Here is a 19,696-nt window from a genome sequence, read left to right as displayed (position 1 = left end):
GCTCCCTGAAGAAGTGTTGCAGAGAATTCTCCACAGACTCATACAGGGTTGTATTAGGTGCTGTTATTAAGCAGTTTCAATTCCAGTATTTCTTTTCAACAGTGTTTTCTTACTCGAAGCAAGGAGCTACTCATAACCCTCCTTACCAAAAATAAAAACAAACAAACAAAAAAACAAAACCAACCAACCACCCAACAAACCAACCAAATAAACAACAACAAAAAAACACACCAAAAACCACCCACCCTTCCTGACTACATTTTGAGTACATATTGTTTTAAACCATGATCCTCATAAAAATACTCAGGCTTTACATAAATTGTCTTTGACTTCTATTTGTTCTAAACCTTCCATTCTCATAAAATGATAAAACCAGAGAGTTTAAATTTGTGATACATATTACACAACCTCAGTTACAAAGGCAGAATGGCATTCCTAGATATGTACCCTAGTAATTCTAATTATCATTAGCTTAACAATTGTTTTTGGCATTTGTAGAACAAAAAGTGATCCAACAATATGGAAAATGTTTATAATGACAATTCTGCAAAGTACAGCATGTAATAAGTTATTTCCTTTAAGAAATGTAACAGTCTTAACAGAAAACAAACAAACAAGAACAAAAACACAATCAAACACACAAAAACTTTCAGTACAACAGTGCACTAGACAAGCATTTCTGGACTGTTTAGTACGGTATGTCTCAGTACAACAAGTTCTGCAAAAATAAATTTTAGCAATAAGTAACAAAAGAATAAAACTATTTGATAACTCAAAAATATGAACATGCAAAATATTTTATGATCAGAATGTTGTTAAATTTAAATACATATCCAGTTGGAAAAATGCATTTACTTTTTAGAGTAGCCATCCAAAAGTTTAACAGACTTGTATGAATATATACTTACTCATACACAGAGCAAAAAATAACCAACCAACATTTTAACAAAGTATTCGATAAGGAGTCAATAAAAAAAAAATAAAAAAAAAAAATCAAGTGATGTGTGCCAAGAAAGTCTTTTGACTATGTAACCACTTTATTATCCTATTCAAAATCAAGCACAAAGAAAGCATTTTAAGTAATGTACCTACATTAAGGGCAAAGTAAGAGAAAATTTAAGCATCAAGAATATTATAGATGTAATTAGATATCACAAGTGTATTCACCTCTAATAATTTATCAAGTACTGGTGTAATTAGAGTCTATAAAGAGAAGATCTAGCCTAACATTTCTGGCTCTCAGTAACAGACATCTAGATCTCCTTCTTTCCTGAAAACTGTTACAAAATACTAGTAAAATACTCTTGCTGTATGTGCAGTACTTTTCAAAACCAGCATTCAGATGCTGAAGATTTTTTTTTCTATTTTTCACCTGTGCTTAACCTCCTACATTTTTCAACCGCTGAATTTTCTGAAGCTGTAAGAGAAAACTCCCATACCCTTAAATTTCTCCTCATGGGCCCCTGCAGTAAGCTGATCTAGCACACATCTGTCTAATATATAAACCATGCCAAGCTCTGTTTGAAAGGCTTGTCTAAAGCCATGCAGTATTTTAAAAGTGAGTACAGACCAGGAAAAAAAAACAAACCAACAACACAACTCTGTTTAATTTTATAATGCAGTCTTGGACAGTTCAATACATTATCAAATTAAAGCATCTTTAAAATAAAGAGAAAAGGGGATCTTTTAAGCGCCTGCTACTCCTGCAACTAAAGTCTGCTGACACACTAAAGCCATCACCTGCACATAATCTAGCATGAAATATGTGCACAAAATGTTTGAAGGGGAAATATGGTCAATATTAATTCATAGTACTTACTACAGTTTCTTGCTTTTGATTAACAAATTGCTTTGTGAAGACAAGAGAAGAAATAAAGTTGTTTCTCTTTGCTAAAAGGAACAATGGAGACCTTTCCATATGCTCTCTCTTTTCATTTAAAATCAGGGGGTAATTTAACTTAGAAGAATGTTTAAATTCACATTTTATTTTCAAGTGCACACCCCTCTCTTCCTACCAAGTAGGAGAGAGATGTTCATACGGTAGACAGACAAGCCTCCATAAAAGAAGGACTAGATAGGGCTGATAAATGACTGGGAGTATGCTAGGAAGCACCAAATTCCAAGCATTAAGACTTGTAGGTGCCAGAAACTGTCCAATAGCTGGCAACATCTAGGTGTTTTTATTCAGTAAAAGCATTCGGAAGTTTATTTGGAATATATTTGTTTTTTTCCTCTGCTTCTGGAAGCAGTGTGATCTCTCTTACAACAATTCTAGTGCTGTTATCCAAACAACGTAATGGATCTAATTAGGACACATTTATAGCAGCTTTTGGAGGAAAAAAGCAGGAAGTCCAGCAACTGTTACTGTATTTACAGACAGCCTGTATAAGCTCCAATCAGCCAAAACTAATGCATCTATACTTCCAGATGTATGGAAAATGCCTGACCTCGGGCCTGATGGTTTTGTGCTTTAAGTTGCAGCTGTAAGGTAAGAGAAGATGAGCAAACTCTAACATGTGAGGACAGGAGACAGCCTAAAACTGATTTTGCATCTATGGCTGGTCAGTCATGTACAACAGATTTCCCTGACTTCAGATGCAGCAAGAGCTTTAAGATGTGCATGGATTGCAGGGAAGACTGCCAGCCTTAGAGGATCATTGTTTCACTTTTCTCCTAATTCCTCTTTTTTTTTGGTGGTGGTGGGGCAGGGGGGAAGGGAGAGGGGGGATGGATGGGGGCAGGCAGGAATACTACATTGACCTAGCACTTTTTTTTTTCTTTAAAAAGGAAAAAGAAAAAAATCACTTCCAGGGATAAGGAGCTGCCAAAACTTACAACTACACGCAAACAGCAGAGATAAATGAACTAATCTACATACATTAAAGCCTCATGCTTGTGTCCAGAATCTGCTTCTTCCATCATAATATCCTGTACCCTCTTTTTCCTCTGTGTTTACTTGAGGAGGACTGCTAGGATTGCACTTTGTCACTTATCTCACACAAAATAAACAGAGCAATCTGGAGCTAATTTAAGTGGTTTAGCGTATCAGGATACAGCTGGGAAAGATTTTAAGAGAAAGGCTCCAGATGAACAATAGCAGCGTGCAGCCGAGCAGCAGCGAGCACAGGAAGGCTGTGCAGACAGGCTGGCAGACAGCTGTCAGCCATTCCAATAACAATTCCTGCAGCCAATGTTAACTGGTCAGTGTCGGAACTCCCCAGCCAGCCCAGGAACAGCCACAACCAAAACAGGGAATTAAGAAGTTCACCCATAACAACAGGAGTGTCAGGGCCACAATTCAGTGTCATGAGCATTTCAGTTGTTCCTCGCTTGTCTAGCAATAGCACAACTCTGCCTATGTGTCTGTGGTTTTTATATTTCATCTGCTATGAGCCAGATGTCTTTTTTTTTTTCCTTTTTAATATTAAGTGTAGACACATGCACTGCTCTTACACATTACAAACTATGACTTGATTCATGCAATTGGACACATTTGCATCTGTTTTTCACATCACTTTTCCTTGAGAGGAGTGACTTGAGTTCTTAATCACTTGGGGCTATAGCCATACCCAAGAAATCCTGGCACAGTTCACAAGCAAAAAGAAATACACATCTGCTGTCCTATGAACATAAAAATGAAACAGAACTCTTTTGTTATTACCTGCCACACTGGGCATATGAAAAAAGGGCAGCAAGTACCTTCATAAGTGTATTTGTCCCTAGGCTCAAACCAAACACATAAAACACAAAAATTGAAATTCCATCTGACAATTCTCCCAACCATATAACGGAACAGAATTATAAAGTTGAGAAAAATCTTTATAACACTAGTCTTAAACTTCAAGGAAAAAAAAAGTTAATTACTTTGTGATCTGTGGTAACCATTTTGTCTCCTGTATACTTCCATTCTCCTAGAGATGACAATGAAATGAAATGAAACACGTAAGATTATTCAGCACTCACTGACAAGGTGGAAAATACATTGGTCTTATATAGGTACATTCAGCAATGTCCAAGGCAATGTCTACTGCCCATTCACCAATGGTCCAAAAGCTACCTTGGCTTTTGCTAAGTGCAATCAAGCTAGCAGGAGGAAAGGGCTTGGTCACCATGCTACTTTAACAAATAAGAAAGACAATGAAGAAAAAATTAAGTTTACATTTATTTTACATTTAAGTTGCATTTACAATGCAGCCACATGCATTTCCTGAATGCAGCTGAAATACCTCAGGGGCAATCAACTGTGAAAGCACAGTGGGCAGAAAAACACTTATAGGCAGAAAAAGAGACCTGTGGGCAGAAGAAGCCCCTAATTCTGTCTCACTCATTGGCATCATTATCTACACAGCTGTTCCTGAGGCATGCATTTTTTTATTTTTGCTTTCTGTTGTTCTTGACTTCCTGTAATAGTAACTGTTGACTGGCACTAGTTTACGTCTCCTAGTCAATGTGAATCATTTGTTGTTGGTTAAGCGTAATTATTAAACAAACTCTCTTAAAAAAAGGCTTTGCTTTTTCAGTCAATCAAATGCACTGGTATAAAGCTTGATGCCACATTTATGGAGCATAACTTGCAATACATTCAAGTAGAAAGATACAATTTTGTATCATTTGCAGCCACAGCTTTCTGTGAAGAAAAAAAAATGGAAACCTCTTTTTTGTATTTTCCTCCAAGAGAACAGTAATAGAAGAATACTATTATAAAAATCTGGACTTGACAGAAAAGCATGCACAGGATGCCATTCTAAAGATCCTCTTATAACAAATGTTTATTTGATTTCAAAACGTGTTGCAATGTTGCATTGCAAACAGAAAGGCAGACTGAACAAGACAATTATTAATACTGTCATCAGATTTTGTATATCAGATATCAACATATTTCAACTATTTCACTTTTAATTTGTTAAAATATCTTCTTGCAAGGTATCAAATGCAGTGCAGTGCTCCAATACATGCAGTCCTCTGCATTGATCAGTAATCTTTTGCATAGCCTAATTATGTAGACCTCAAGGAGTTAATAAGGAAAAGCATATACTGCAGTTGCTGAATTGGTTCTTTTTATATGTAGTTGGTTAAAGCCATTTACTTTAAAATACAAGTGAAATTACTGCTGCTGTTTCTTCCCAACCAAGTTCAAGCAACACTATAATCTTAATGGAAATTCAGGGTTAATTCACTTCAATGTACACAAAGCTCTGGCTATACTTTGACATGAGCAAATGCAATTAGAGGTCAAACCCAAGAACCAACACAGGCAACAGTTTACATGGCAGCATTGCTCAAAGTTCAGGTATAGTAAGTGTGGCTGTTTCTTCCTGCTTAAAGAGAAATTTGAAGATGGAGAGATGATGTACAGTAGGAGACAGATATTCCAGTCATTGAAGGTACATTACAGTCTCTAGAGATGCAAAAATTTGCAAATGGTGTGAAGAACTTTAGTAGGAATGTATAGAAAAAGCAGATAAAAGATTAAGACTGAGCTGTAAGGAGCTGAAATACAAAGGGTCCTCATGATAGCAGGGAAAACGAGCTTGTTAGTTCAAACATTAGTATGAAGAGCTAAAAATCCAAAACATACACTGAGGTATTGGGTCTCCAAGCCAATTTTACATCAGGTGCTTACAGGATTTGGTACTCATCCATAGCCAAATCTTAATATCCATGACTAAGGTACACAGCTACTTTGAAACTCTCTCTGTTTTTATCTGTCTAAATACTGTAGATTGCCAGTAGATGCTGGATGCACTGTGCTCTCCCCTAGACTATCAGCACTGCTGCTGTTTATTTCTCTACTTTTCCTTACCATTTTCCATTACAATTGACATTCAAAGGTTCCCTTGGTGTATGTTTTTACATACACCATGTATATAATTATCTTTTTTTCTGGGTAACCTCAGACACTCATGTCACTTCAGTCTTCCCTTCTACCCAACAGCTGGGAAGGCTCTATTTTTGACCCTCATCTGTAAATCAGTGCTCAGTCCCAAGGATCTTGTTTTCTTCTGTCAGATTGTTTCATCATGGTCCAAGATGACTTCCTTATCTGTGTTACAATATCCCCTCTGCACCTGCTATTCACTGCTGCAATTTAATGTGGTAAAATCCTGCCAAAAATCTAGATTGACCATGGGTGACATCTTTATTTCATGCTACTTCTGCTTGAGCATCCAGGTATGTTCTAAAGCTTGCTTCCCTCGACATTTTGAAGAAGTGAGGGAGAGAATGAGTGTCTTCCACTTTTGTTTTTTTTTTTTAAATCATCTCTCAGGAACTCTTACTATAACCTAGTGTTTTTTTTGTTTGTTTGTTTGTTTTTCTTGTTCTCAAGGTGCATTCATCCAATCACATTTTCGTAAATATATCCATGATCTCTTTTCCATCTCATAAAATTAAAGCTCATCTTTCCCTCTGCACATTTTTATCTCTTGCTATTTACCAACCTGATTTCTTTAATTGGTTTCAAATCAGAGGACTTTAAGATAGTATCTCATCTTTTCTTCTACAGTCTACTCTGCATTTTACCTATGTGATGATTCTTATGCATGCAACAATGTTTCCAGCCTGGAAAGCCACAGTCCTGAATTATCAAAAATGTATTTCTTCTAGGCAATCAAAAACACAGAAGAAAGCTGAGATTTTCACACTTTAAAAATTCTTATCCTATCCCGCTACATAAATATGATTGTTTATCTTTTTCTTTCAAGAGACAGCACAGATATTTCAGCAGGACAAAAGTCACATTTTCCAGTATTTTGCATGTTGTATATTGATAATCAGTGACTGGAATCAATCCTTCTCTTCTATCCTACTCAATAATCAATCTGAAATGTCATACAGATGAAACCACTTAGTCCAGAAAAAAAATCCTAGTGACTACGTATGCTTCAAAGAAAAGAGCAAATTCTTTCTCTCACCAAAGGGGGGAGTCTTTTCAAAGCCCCCAGAGAAAGATTTGTATTTCATGGCATGAAAAGTCTAAATCCCTTTTAAACATTTCTTAGAGAAATGGATGATCAAGAAAATCTACAGGAAGGAGCAAAAAATTATGATACTAAACTTTCCTTCCATTTTTAAAGTCAACCAATTCTTAACTGATACAGTATCTTATTAAAATAATTGTAATTTACAAAAACTACTGTTTATGCATGATAGATTTTTTTTTACACTTGAAATCTGTAAAATGCACAATTTCCTAGGCATTCAGCACATCTGTATTCTGAGGTTCTAAGTAAATTCTGCTGTTTATACTCACCCATGAATTAAAGAAGAGGGAAAATCTTACTGCTTTAACACATGCTAGAGTGAAACCTTGTGCAAGTCTATTATGTCATATGCATAGGAATAACATAGAATGTTGGAAAGTGGAAGAGAGAGAAGAATAAAAAAGACAGTCGTGCTGAGTTTTTATATGGAAGCTCTATTTTTTTCTGTAGAGTTTAGCCTTTACTCACACATTATTTGGAGCACACTTTAATTCTGGAATATTCACAAGTACACAAAACAGATGTACTAACCAAGCCATACTCCATGTGAACATAGAGGTATGAAAAAAAAAAAAAAAAAAAAGAAAATGCAAAGGAGGAAAACAGATTCAGAACTCAGCAGGGATTCAAATAATCTTTTTCAGGTAACACTTGACTTGGGCCATCTTACAACATCTGCAGCTTCTTCCAAATGCTTAATCCAGAGCAGACAGTATTGTATGCTTCCTTCCTAAATTAGTGATGGGTTTTCCTTATGTTTCTTTATTGATTCATAGAGCAAGGGGTGTCCATGACTGACAGAGTAAGTCTCTTGGACAAGCAGCATTTCTAAACACACATGATAGATTTCTGTGAGATGGTTTTGTGCTGTTTCAAACAACATTAATCAGTTACAAAGGAAATCTGAATATCTATGTGTACAAAATTTCAAACTTAGCATTTGTTCTATTAAATCATGATTTATAATTTTGTATCTCAGTATTCCTTCAAAAAGTATTTCCATCACTGTTTTCATATGATCTACAATATAAAATCAAGCTATATAAGAAAACACAATAACAGCAGATACAAAAATAAATAAATAAATAAATAAATCAGTGCTTTAAGTGACAGATTTAGTATAGATCCACTACGGTGAGTGATTCCTAGTGACATAAAACACTATTCCTCTTTTCCCTGCATATTCAAAATTGAAAAGTTGGTTATATAAGAAAAGTAAGTTCTAAAAAGAGTAAGAGCAACGTACAAAAGACTATCTCTTTGGCTAATCTTGTTTATGAGACCAGTTGATCAGAAAAATGGCATACATCTGGTTATATTGTAATATTTAGTAAATTTAATAGTACTTGATTATATAATGGTACCCAATGTATCAGTAAATTCATGGCCATCATCTAAAACAACTTACAGGACAAGGAAGAAATATTTAAGGTTGTGCAAGGAAGAATCATCAGGAAAAACAGAGAAAATTAACTTACCCAAAGTTTTTCTAATCTTTTTCCATCATCTGTGGTGATGTACTAGGATATAGTCCACATAGAAAGTAAAAGACAGTTCACCACTTGCTCACCTCTAAGACAAGCAGGGCAATCAGGGATAGCTGTACCCACCAAGTCCTAGTAAAATAAGGAAGGAGTAAATTCCTTCCCTCTAAAATTTCTGATATATTTCCACTGTGCAACAACCAAGCTCTGAATGATGAAAGCTTAAAAAGGAACACAAACTGGCATATTTTGAAGGCTTTTTTTCTTTTCTTGTTGTGCTACTGCATTACGAGATTTTACAATGAGCTGTAAACAGCAAAAACAGAAACAGACTTCTCTTCTAATCCTGCATCTCACAGTATCTAATGTGATCCCATCACTTTGCCATCATCAGCCAGGCAACACAATTCTTTTAATAGAACATTTACTAAACAGGAAAATAAACCAGGGGCAGCTTAACAACCATCCAGAACAATATGATCCACAAAACTGGATTACAGAAGATGTTGCTTTTCTTCTCCTCCTTTGTGTAATTCTGTATTTGCTTTGCAATACTGAGTTTTTGATTTTTTTTTTATATTAATTGCATTAAAAAAATCAAATGCAATTCATCTTTGAGTACCAGTAACCATATAGGTTATTTTAATCCACAACAACTAGACTTTAACAGGAGTAACAACTATAGCAGAAGACAGAATACCCAATTCATCCACAGTTTAATTCTGTAAACACCTGTTAAAAGTTATTTATTGTGTTCCTTTGAAGGACTGGGGCTTTATGAGCAATCATAGTCTTATACCTAATCAGAACCATATGGAGGCCAGTGTAAGGGTCCATCCACACTGAAGCAGAACTGGAAAGTCTATTAAAAGTTAACTGTGAAATTATTTCATACGTAACTTTTAAAGTTTAAGAAGCCAGTTTGACCATGCTAGTGTCTCATTGCTGTTGAAAACAGTGAGTCAACAGAGTGACTCATGCAACCTACAATATTTCTACAAAGCTAATTTCTGAATTTTGCACCTAAGAATAAGCAACTGGAATAACAAAACAGGCAGAAAACCTTAGACAAGTTAAACAAAAAGTAGACATTGTGACAAACAGAGAATGGGATGGGATAAAAACCCATATCCCCATAGTTTTCTTGCCTTTGCCCTGATGAACAAACTCGTGCATGCAGAATTCTTGTACATGGCTTGGATGTAACACTACCATCAGTCACTAGTATCAGTGATATAAGCAGGCAGCTAGTTGTTTGGTTTTGCTTCTTTAAGGAAAAAAAAACTTTTAATATTTTGTTGGCGAATTCAGTATATACAAATGGGAATTAAATAGCATTTACTAGTGCCAGACACAATATGAGTAAGCACTAGACAGCTTCACACACAGCTCTGTAAATGCATCTCATTTTTGACCTTCAACATTCTTGCTGAAAGTGTAGGTCACAAACCAGGACTTCAGAGCCTTTCCTTTGTGTGATTTAAGCTCATGATTGTGACTCAGAGTTAAACAGAGAATATTGTCAATAATGGCAGTAAAGGATCACATTTGGGGAAAATTTCTCCCCTCTGATCTTCACAGCATGAATAATGCTTATTCTGTATATGTTCCAAGTACGGAACTCCCATTGAGGTTTTGTTTAAAAAAAAAAAAAAGTACAGCATACACAGCAGAGATCTACACTGCGGATAAGCTACTCACAGCAGGAATTAGAGAATAACTTTGCCCTTAATTTGAACTCATGTTCTTCCCTGCTTCCCCATAATGAATTTGAAAGATCCATTTGTTGCTACATTTTCCAATTGTGCTGCAAGTGTGATAAAAATGTAAGCACATTAACTCTGATGGCTAGTATGAAACATACATTTTCAATGAAACAAACCACAGTCATTTAGTTAAGATCAGCTGATGAAAAAACATCTGTTGTATACTTCACTATGATACAGAAAGAGTAACCTGGAAGGGTCAATATACGCAAGAGAAAAGCCACTCAAAAAAGTGTCTTATGACTGATGATGCATTATTCTATTTTCAGCACTTAATAGAGATTTTTTTGTGTGTGTGTGTGATGGAAGAACTACTGAAAGTCTTTCTGTTGGAAGCACAGTAGGAACAGAAAACCACACCTTCTCCTATAAAATTCTGCTCATGTAATTTTTGTCATGCTTTAAATACACCCATAGGGCTTTTATTTTCCATCAAGGGAACATAATACCTCTGATGCATCAGAGCACCGTGTTTTTACTGAGTTGTGTTCAGATAAATCAACTTTTTTTTTCTTTAAACTTACCAGAATTGTCTGTTTACTCTCCTGACTGTTCTAATGCAGGAAAATATAAATAAATAAATAAAAAATTGATCTTGTGGAAAAAATGCGTTTAATTTATAGAAGATTCTAATAGATACAAACTTAGTCCTGTAACAGCTGCATGCACAATGTCCTTTTTCATTCTATTCTTTTTCCTTTTTTTTATCCCATCTCTTTCCCAGTACAGCAATAGGATCCTAGTGCAGAAAGCTTCAGGCAACTGCCTTTACTTTAAGCAGCCTCAGCAATTAAACAGGCCTCAGAGTTACAGACCCTGCTGTGTAAGGTCTACACCAGCATTCACCATCACTAAATACAAGAGAAATACAAAGGCAAATTTTAATGTAAAACTACCATGAATAACCTGACAAACTTTTCATACGTCTGCAGTAGGCAAGTAAAACAAGCCATAATTAAGAAAACTTTGGACTCTTCCCAATGAATGACAGAGCACTGAACCAAATCATTGAATTGTATGTAGAAGATTCTGATACATAGTATAATGGCTTCTTTTACACTATCATACAGAACAAATTAGTATAGTTTAATAGTAAACACAGTTCAACACAACATTTCAACAGCTATGTGAAATTATTACATGTCATTAACATGTAAATAAGCTGTTTTCAACATTCTTTACTACCCCTCAGACCAAGAAAAAAAAAAAGCTAGAATAACTGTTACCATGCCTCAGTTAAAGTTTTAATCAAAAATGGCCAGCTTGCGACACCGGCAAAATTAATTTCTGAGGTTTATTTACCAGTGAACTTCATTTCAAGTACTGACATTTGCTCAAAACAGGAAGAAAAATTCAGTTTTCCACTTATGGTGGAATTTAAAACGCAAAGCATAATAAGAAGTGAATATCTCTGGGACAAGGTCATTCTCTGTTCAGGAACTCAATTTTGGAATGCTAGGTTTTGCAAGGAAAAAAGAAGGGGGGGGAATTCAATGTTATAAGAAAGCAAATGTAAATAAACATTTTCTACAAAACATTTTAGTTTTTCACATGTCTTCAGAATAGGAAACCAAAATCATTATATTTCTTGACTATCAACACCTTCCCATTTTTCATTTTGAGATTGATTTGTCATATGACAACGTTTCTGCTTTTGATAACATATTCTTACAAAATCATCTCGATGAGTCATTGCTATTATCTGCATCTTAGGGCATCAATCTAGATGGGCTGTGTAACACAGCACTAGAAAGAAGAAACTCTATTATTTCCAAAAACATTTATTCTTACCTCCCATAATCTAATGTGGAAAAAGTTTAAGTAAAAAGAACAAAAGCCAATACTGGAATATGAAACACCAGACACATGCACCTTTCATTATTTATCACTGGCATGCAATACCTGTGATCAGTGCAAGTACAGTGATAAGATGCACCTCTTATCTGTATAATAACAAGCTTAAATACCCAAGATATAAAAGTAATATTTGCAAGTACACAAACTCTAATAACTTGTTTCATTGAAGGTAATTGCAACCAAGATATATGTGCTTACTTCCTCTTTAGGAAAAAAGCAGATACTCTGGTACTTTCCTTGTTGGCAATACACTGAACCTTTCAGAATTTCTTGACAGGAGAGATTAAAGCACTTCTTCAGATCTATAATTGAGCAGACTTACTAAAAATTCTGTCTGATACACAACCTTCAAAGTTAGCACCTCTAACACAATCAGATAATAACTGTTCTAACCAATCTGTCCTTTAGTTGTTTTGGATAATCTAGAATTAAAAGTCTCTCTCAAGTCCCTTACCTACTAAAGAGAATGAGCAGAATTTCACTCAGGAACAAAGATATGGATAAAAATAGCCCTCAAGGAAAGTCCAGTGGAAGTCAGATCCCTGATTTCTACCAAAGTAGAATATAGACACAGGCAAAAAAACACATAATTTTATCAGACAAAAAGCACAAAATGCTCAAAATAAAATAAAATCGACTAAAGAATTCTTTATTAGGGAAAGATAATATAAAGTTTTTGGGAAAAAATAAAGGAGTATATGAGAGAGACTGTACAAACATCAGTACATATGTCTAAGACAATTTGTGCTTCTATTAATCACAATTCTAAAACAATAAAAAGACCATCTTTTGGAGTGAAAACAGCCATCACTGTCACATGCTCCATTATGGAAAGGATTTATGTAGTTTCCTCTTAGTAATGTAACCAAGGTTTGAAGAGAAAAAAATTTACATATTTTACTGTTCAAAGCCCTCTCATGGCAACTACCAGACAGTGCAGTGCTAACTCCCCTTTAAGAATTGTCAGACATATTGGAAGAAACAATGGTAAGGGGGTTTGCTTCAAAATTGTTTAGAATATTTAAAAGCTGAAAGTTAAATAAGACAAGGGATATTTGCTCTAATACAGAACTTAAATCAGAAATCAGATTCCTGTGTTCTAATGCTGGTGAGTTTCTACTCAAATCACTCGTCGTATATTGCAAAAACTATAAACATGTGCTATACACAGCAAATCCCAACTTCTTACCTCAAATACAGGTTTACATTTGAAGCAAAACTTGGACTACAAGCCAGTTTTAACAGTGCTAAGCTAAATTTGTATGCTTCTTATGACCTTTGGTTATTTTAAATTAAGGTCCTCTTCAGGAAAGTTCTAGGTATATTCTTTTATGTTTCCATAAAGTAAAACAAACCCTATCTCTTGTTTATTTATTTATTTATTTCAAATTAATAAAAAACCATGGATACCAAAGGCACTGCAACATCCATTTTTACTTGTTTTGCTTAGACCGTGACTGTATTTTCACCACTGATTCCATTAGTGTATAAGTACTTGTATCTGCAGGGTAAAATGTGCTCTTTTAAAGCAAATTCTATTTTGTATTGCACCAGTCTAGAAGTTGCTTGTATCTATTACTTGATACATAAATATAAGATCACATACTATCATACTATCCTCCTCCCACCCTTTTATTTACCTGCAGAAATAGCTTATGAATCTGTTCAAAAAGACACCTGAGATGTTGATTTACATGATACACTTCTGAGGCGTGGTGAGACTTCACTAATGACCAGAGTACTTCATTCTTGGCCAAGTATTTCTGTCAGGCTTTTTATTTCTTTTAAAGTGGAACTGGAGTTCTACACAATTTACAAAGCCCTTTTAAAATGTGCAATAGTTCCATTTGCCAACTGGCATGTTTTCAAGTGAATCTTGGTTTAGCAATTACATATACTAATAGGAAGAAACACTCAAGAGTTTAACAAAAAGAAGTATATTGGCAGAGCAAAGAGTAAGTCACGTTCTAGTCTAGAACTAGATTGTGTCATACTAGCATCCACTAAACAGACATCTTTCATTTTGGGTTTGATACTTAACAGTGAAGGAATCAACGGGAAGACTGTATGTTTGTTGCAATGCTATGTGGCACAGCAAACAATAGCAAATGATTACTGTAATTTCTATATTTTTTCTGTGGATTTTAAGTAGTAAGATGCAAACATCCAAATATGAATATTGGTCACAACTAGAGGGGAAAAGTAATAAATCTAGTAAAATGTACTGCAAAAGTAGGGTCTTCACTTCTTTTTCCTCTACAGTTCTCCAACAACACTTATCAAACTGCATTGCTTTATAACAAAACAGTGGGTGCTTTTATAGTCCTGTGTCTTTAACTACTATGCAGAAGAGACATGCAGCCACAGTTCAATAAAATTATCGATACTATTTATCCTTCTCTAAATTCTCCCTTGTAGTCTTCATTCAAACCCTTAAAATGACCCTACTGATTCTTAACTCTGCAAGAGAGGAAGAAATATTTTGAAGAGAATTCCTAATCATATGGGAAAATGTGTTTCTTTTGTCATATTGAACAAGAGAAGGGTCTACAGGTTCCACAAGAGCATTGGGTAGGCCCTGGAGAGCTGAGAAAATATGTTTAAGAAGTATACCAGAAAAAAATGTGTATGAAAAAAGAGTTAGGGGCATGTCCTACAGTTAGGACACACGGGAGCATTGGTTTTACTACAAAAAAAAAATCTCAAGCCAGACTGCAGACCAAACTCCCCAAATCATTACTTTAGGTAACACCATACCATAAGTACCAATGCACACTAACGCTCCCAGTTATAAAAAACTTGCAAGCTGTGCAGATAACTTGCAGAGATCTCACATAGCATAATTCTCTGCACAAGACACCCAACTGCAGACCCTCTCAAGTTTCTTTTCAACCACTTTCTGATGCCCATTTTAAAACACACCATCTGCAAAAGTGATAGATAGAATATAGAAAAGCTAAATAGATTTCACGCCTTTTTTTTCCGATACTTAATGGTTTCAACATTTGTTGTTTTGGAAGCTCGGTCTTTAATGCATGCAATGTTTTATGCCTATAAAGAACAGTTGTGTGAACTGAGGAAAGAACAATGGAAAAAATGAATCACTGCCTGCAATCTCCTTGATCTAGGCCCAATTTCCTTACATTTCAATCATATTAAATTCCATTCCTGGCAGTTTAAAACATCTATTAAGTCAAGACAAGTCCCATTAGACAGGACAGATACTGGATTCTCCTGACTGTCTGACTCTTGTTGAAATGTACCTGTAATTGACTGTATGATAACTACTGTTAAAAGCAGGGCATACTCTGTTTGGAAGAAAATGTTTTATAAACAATAAATAAATATATCTCTCTAATTCAGTCATTCTCTGAACTTCCAGCTCAGATGTCTTTAGTTTTATTCCATAATGTACTGAAAAAACATTACTGAAAACACTCTGTCAGGACCCCATGAGCAAAGAGCAGATTTTTTCCACATGGAATAAGCATTGCTATCATTTTCCATATGGCTTTGTTGTTTATTTTTGGTTCTAAATATGAAAACATTGTAAACAAAAACAGGTACAAAAAAGTTATTGAATTCTATTAGAGACAAAACCTAATGAACCAAAGGACACAAATGAACCACTACAAGGCAAACAGGCTTGGACTTAAAATGTTGTTCCAAGATTTCAAGTGCTATACAAAGCAGCTGATAAACTCAAAATATGCCACTTCATTTTAATCAAAACTTGAGTTTGGGTTTTTGCATTTGAATTTCTTTTGGGAGGGAGGTGGTTTTCAGTTGCTTGCTTGCTTTGTTTTTCTACATAGTGTTCAAAGAAAATGAATTTGCCATTTTGACAGCCCCGATGTGTAAAGCCTGGACAAACAAGCAATTTTAAGCACTGAAAGGTGACTTCCCACTGCCAACCAAACAATATTATCTATTTTCCTGAAACCCTGCCAAGCATCTGTATTTCAGAAAGGTTCCACTTCATTCCAAGTTTGGAAACAAAGAAAAGAGTTTTATAATCCATTATTTGTATTCTCCTAATAATCTAGAAACTAGATCATATGCTAATACATACAGAATCTTAGCCTGTAATTTGGCAACCTAGACTGTATCATCACATATTAAGCTTTTTTATTAATAGACCTCTGCTTCATGGGAGTAATGTGCCAGTGAAATATTTCAAGGAAGAAACTGCAAAAATTACACATTACATAAAAGTAGGAGAAAGAAAGAGTTTTGTCTTCAAAGTGCTTGCTGTCTGGTAGTTTGTGCCTCCTGCAACAGGTGGCAATTTATAGACTGAGCAGACAGCTACCTATCAGGACAGGTAGCTACATATCAGGACATATGAATACGACATACAACATTCTCTCAGTAAGGATTCAATTCTGATAGATATTCAGTGACCTCATGCCTATTAAGATGCCTCCAACTTCACTTCACTCCTCTGCTTTCACAACATTGTTCCTACTTTGATAGGAGTATCCTCCATTTCCTCTGATACTGCTTCAGAGCTGTTTAGTCATACATAAGACAGCCATAAGACAGACAGTAGTTACAAAATATATTGAGGAAAGAAAGAGGGGCCAGATGTGTCTACATTCAGCTTGTTAGACACTGTATCAAAGTATTACTAAAAGAATATTCAAACAAACTTACCAGTAGAGAAAACAAGAACAGTGTTATCCCAAAGACCATATCTTTTCAGAGCATCAGTAAGATTTCCTACAGCTTCATCCATAAGAGTCACCATTCCCGCATAATGGCGCCTCTTCTCATCTTTAATGGAGGAATAGGGTTTCATGTATTCTTCAGGGACCTCAAGAGGTTCATGGACAGACTGAAAAGCAAGGTAGAGAAAGAGGGGCTGGGGTGGAAAGGACAGAAAATAAGTTAGTTGAACATAAAGTACCAAACAAAAAAGTTACTGTATGAAAAGCAGTCCTGATTAATTAACAGCTACAGAATTTTATTCAACTTCCCACTTTAGTATCTGGTAAAATTATGGACAAGATTACTCTGGGAGTTGTTGGAAAGCACTTGAAAAAAAATGCAGCCATTGGTCATAGCCAAAACACATTTACAAGGGGAATGTTCTGTTTAACTAACTTCATTTCCTTTTACGAAAAGATTACCCATCTAGTTGAACAATCGAGAGCAGTAGACATGGTCTTTCTGGATTTCAGCAAAGCTTTCAACAGTTTCTCTCAGTATTCTTCAGGACAAAATATTCAGCATACGACTAGACAAGAATATAATACAACGGAAAGCAATTAGCTGATGAACCAGGCTCAAAATGTTGTAGTAAATGGGGCTACATCAGGCTGGTGACCAGTCACTAGTAGGGTTCCTCAGGGTTACATTTTAGAGCCAGGTTTACATTTTAGAGAATTTTACATTTTCTCTTCAGTGTTTTCAAAAATGACCTGAATGCAGGACTCAAATTCATACTAAGTAAGTTTGCAGATAAGTTAGGCAGAACTTTTGACTCCCGTGAGGGTGGAGAGGTCTTGCACAGAGATCTTGACAAATTAGAGGGCTGGGCAATCCCCAGCCACATGAAGTTTAACAAGAGCAAGTGCTAGATGCTGCACCTGGGAAGGTGCAACCCTGACTATTTGTACAATCTAGGGGATAAGAGGCTGGCAAACAGCCCAGCAGAAAGGGATCTGGGGGTTCTGGCTGACAGCAACTTCAACATGAGCCAGCAGTGTGCCCTGGCAGCCAGGAGGGCCAACCTTACCTTTGGGTATATCAGGGATGGCATTGCTAGCCAGTCAAGGGAAGGGATTGTCTTGCTCTTCTCCGTGCTGGTGCAGCCTCACCTCAAGTGCTATGTGCAGTTTTGGGCACCACAGTATAAAAAGGACACAAAACTATTAGAGAGTGTCCAAAGGAGGGCTACAAAGGTGGTGAAGGGTCTAGAGGGCAAGAAGTATGAGGAGCAGCTGAGGTCCCTTGGTTTGCTCAGCCCAGAGCAGAGCAGGCTGAGGGGAGGCCTCATGGCGGCCTGCAGCTCCCTCACGAGGGGAGCGGAGGGGCAGGCGCTGAGCTCTGCTCTCTGGGGACAGCGACAGGACCAGAGGGAACGGCATGGAGCTGGGACAGGGGAGGGTCAGGCTGGGTGTTAGGGAAAGGTTCTGCACCCAGAGGGTGGTCAGGCACTGGGACAGGCTCCCCAGGGCAGTGGTCATGACAGCGAGCCTGATGGAGTTCAAGAAGCGTTTGGACAATGCTCTCAGACAGGGGGTCTGATTTTTGGTTGGTTCAGTGTGGAGCAAGGAGTTAGACCCAATCATCCTAGTGGGTCTCTTCCAACTCAGGACATTCTACGATTCTATGACTGCCTCTTCTAATCCCTAAGCACAAACTAATAAAACTTTGATGAAGGACTTAGGCAAAACTGTGGGAAAACAGCAAGTGTATCTTTTCTTCATAATACAGCTAAAGGTTTTTTGTTGTTTTTTTTTAATGAAAATTCTCCTGCTAAGCTTTTCACTCCCCTTTTAGGTGAGCAAGTTACATGCTAAATCATTTCTGTAAATTCATTAATTCTATTGTTAAAAATCAAATGGAGAAGGGTAGAAGGCCAGGGTTATGCAGCCAAAACTCATCCTGACAGGGAGACAAGGCAAGTTTTATCAGTGCTACTTTTCACATTTAGCTCTGTGTACTCTGCTGAAAAGTCCACATTTACAGCCCAAATGTAGGTCTCTGCATTAATACTTCATTAACATTTTTATAAACATTTTTCAGTGTTAAAATTCTCAAATAAAGTAAGAGCTGCTGACTCTACCTTCTCAGTTTTATGATTGGCTATAAGATCTATAGCTCTTTCTGTAAATAAATTAGTGGAATACATGTTTTTAAATCCAGTTGCAACTTCTTCTCCATCTCGGAAGTCCAGAGCACAGCGTGTTACATTCTTTGCTTTGATGAGCACGCAGTGATCATGAGAATAATAATCCTCACTCCCCAGAAGATAGCCTAGAACAGGAAAAGATGACAAGTAAACAGATTAACACAACATCATAGAAACAGAAGCTTTTTTTTTTTTTTGGGGGGGGGAGGCATTTTGAGCTGAGACACCCATCCAACACTTGATAATCAGTAGTGACATCACTTCATAGGACTAAGTATCTCAACATTTAACATACAGACTTTTTATCGCTACTACAAATAGTAATTTCAAAGCACACGAAACAGTTTGAAAGCAGTGTAATGACACTATATAGGGATAACTTTATATCAAAGGCCTTAGTATTAAACTAATACACTGATAGCAAAGGAATGACCTATTCCTGTACTACTATAATTTTTATCTGGTTTGATTTTGTATACTTGCTTTTTCCACATAAGACTTTTCTCTCTATTAGAAAGCTTGGAATTTGTTTTGTTAGGAATTGCTTGTGTGTGTGTCTGTTTGTTTTTTTAACATTTATTAAAATGCATCCAAGTATGAAGTGTTTCGGTTTTTTAGCTGTAAAGTAATTTCTGATCCTCTGCTGACCCCAACTGGTGAGAAAAAGATACTACTATTTAAAGATACCCAAAAGAAACAGCCTATGTATTAATAATTCTAGAGGTATAAATTTTCTCCTATCAAGGG

General features: G+C 36.1%; 1 protein-coding gene across 2 annotated transcripts in view; it reads right to left on the bottom strand.

The window, feature by feature from the left end:
- Positions 1–19,696, bottom strand: part of ARSB (arylsulfatase B) — a 64,985-nt gene that overhangs the window by 39,856 nt on the left and 5,433 nt on the right. For both annotated transcript variants that reach the window (XM_040541607.1, XM_040541608.1), the window contains exons 3-4: positions 18,884–19,074; positions 16,747–16,954 (exon numbers count right to left, since the gene is read on the bottom strand). In XM_040541607.1, coding sequence (XP_040397541.1) covers positions 16,747–16,954; positions 18,884–19,074 — 399 coding nt within the window. The remainder of the gene's footprint in view (positions 1–16,746; positions 16,955–18,883; positions 19,075–19,696) is intronic.

This window comes from Cygnus olor, chromosome Z (assembly GCF_009769625.2).
Source record: "Cygnus olor isolate bCygOlo1 chromosome Z, bCygOlo1.pri.v2, whole genome shotgun sequence".
In the NCBI taxonomy this organism is placed as follows: Eukaryota; Metazoa; Chordata; class Aves; order Anseriformes; family Anatidae; genus Cygnus; species Cygnus olor.
This window is presented reverse-complemented; position numbering and strand designations above follow the sequence as displayed.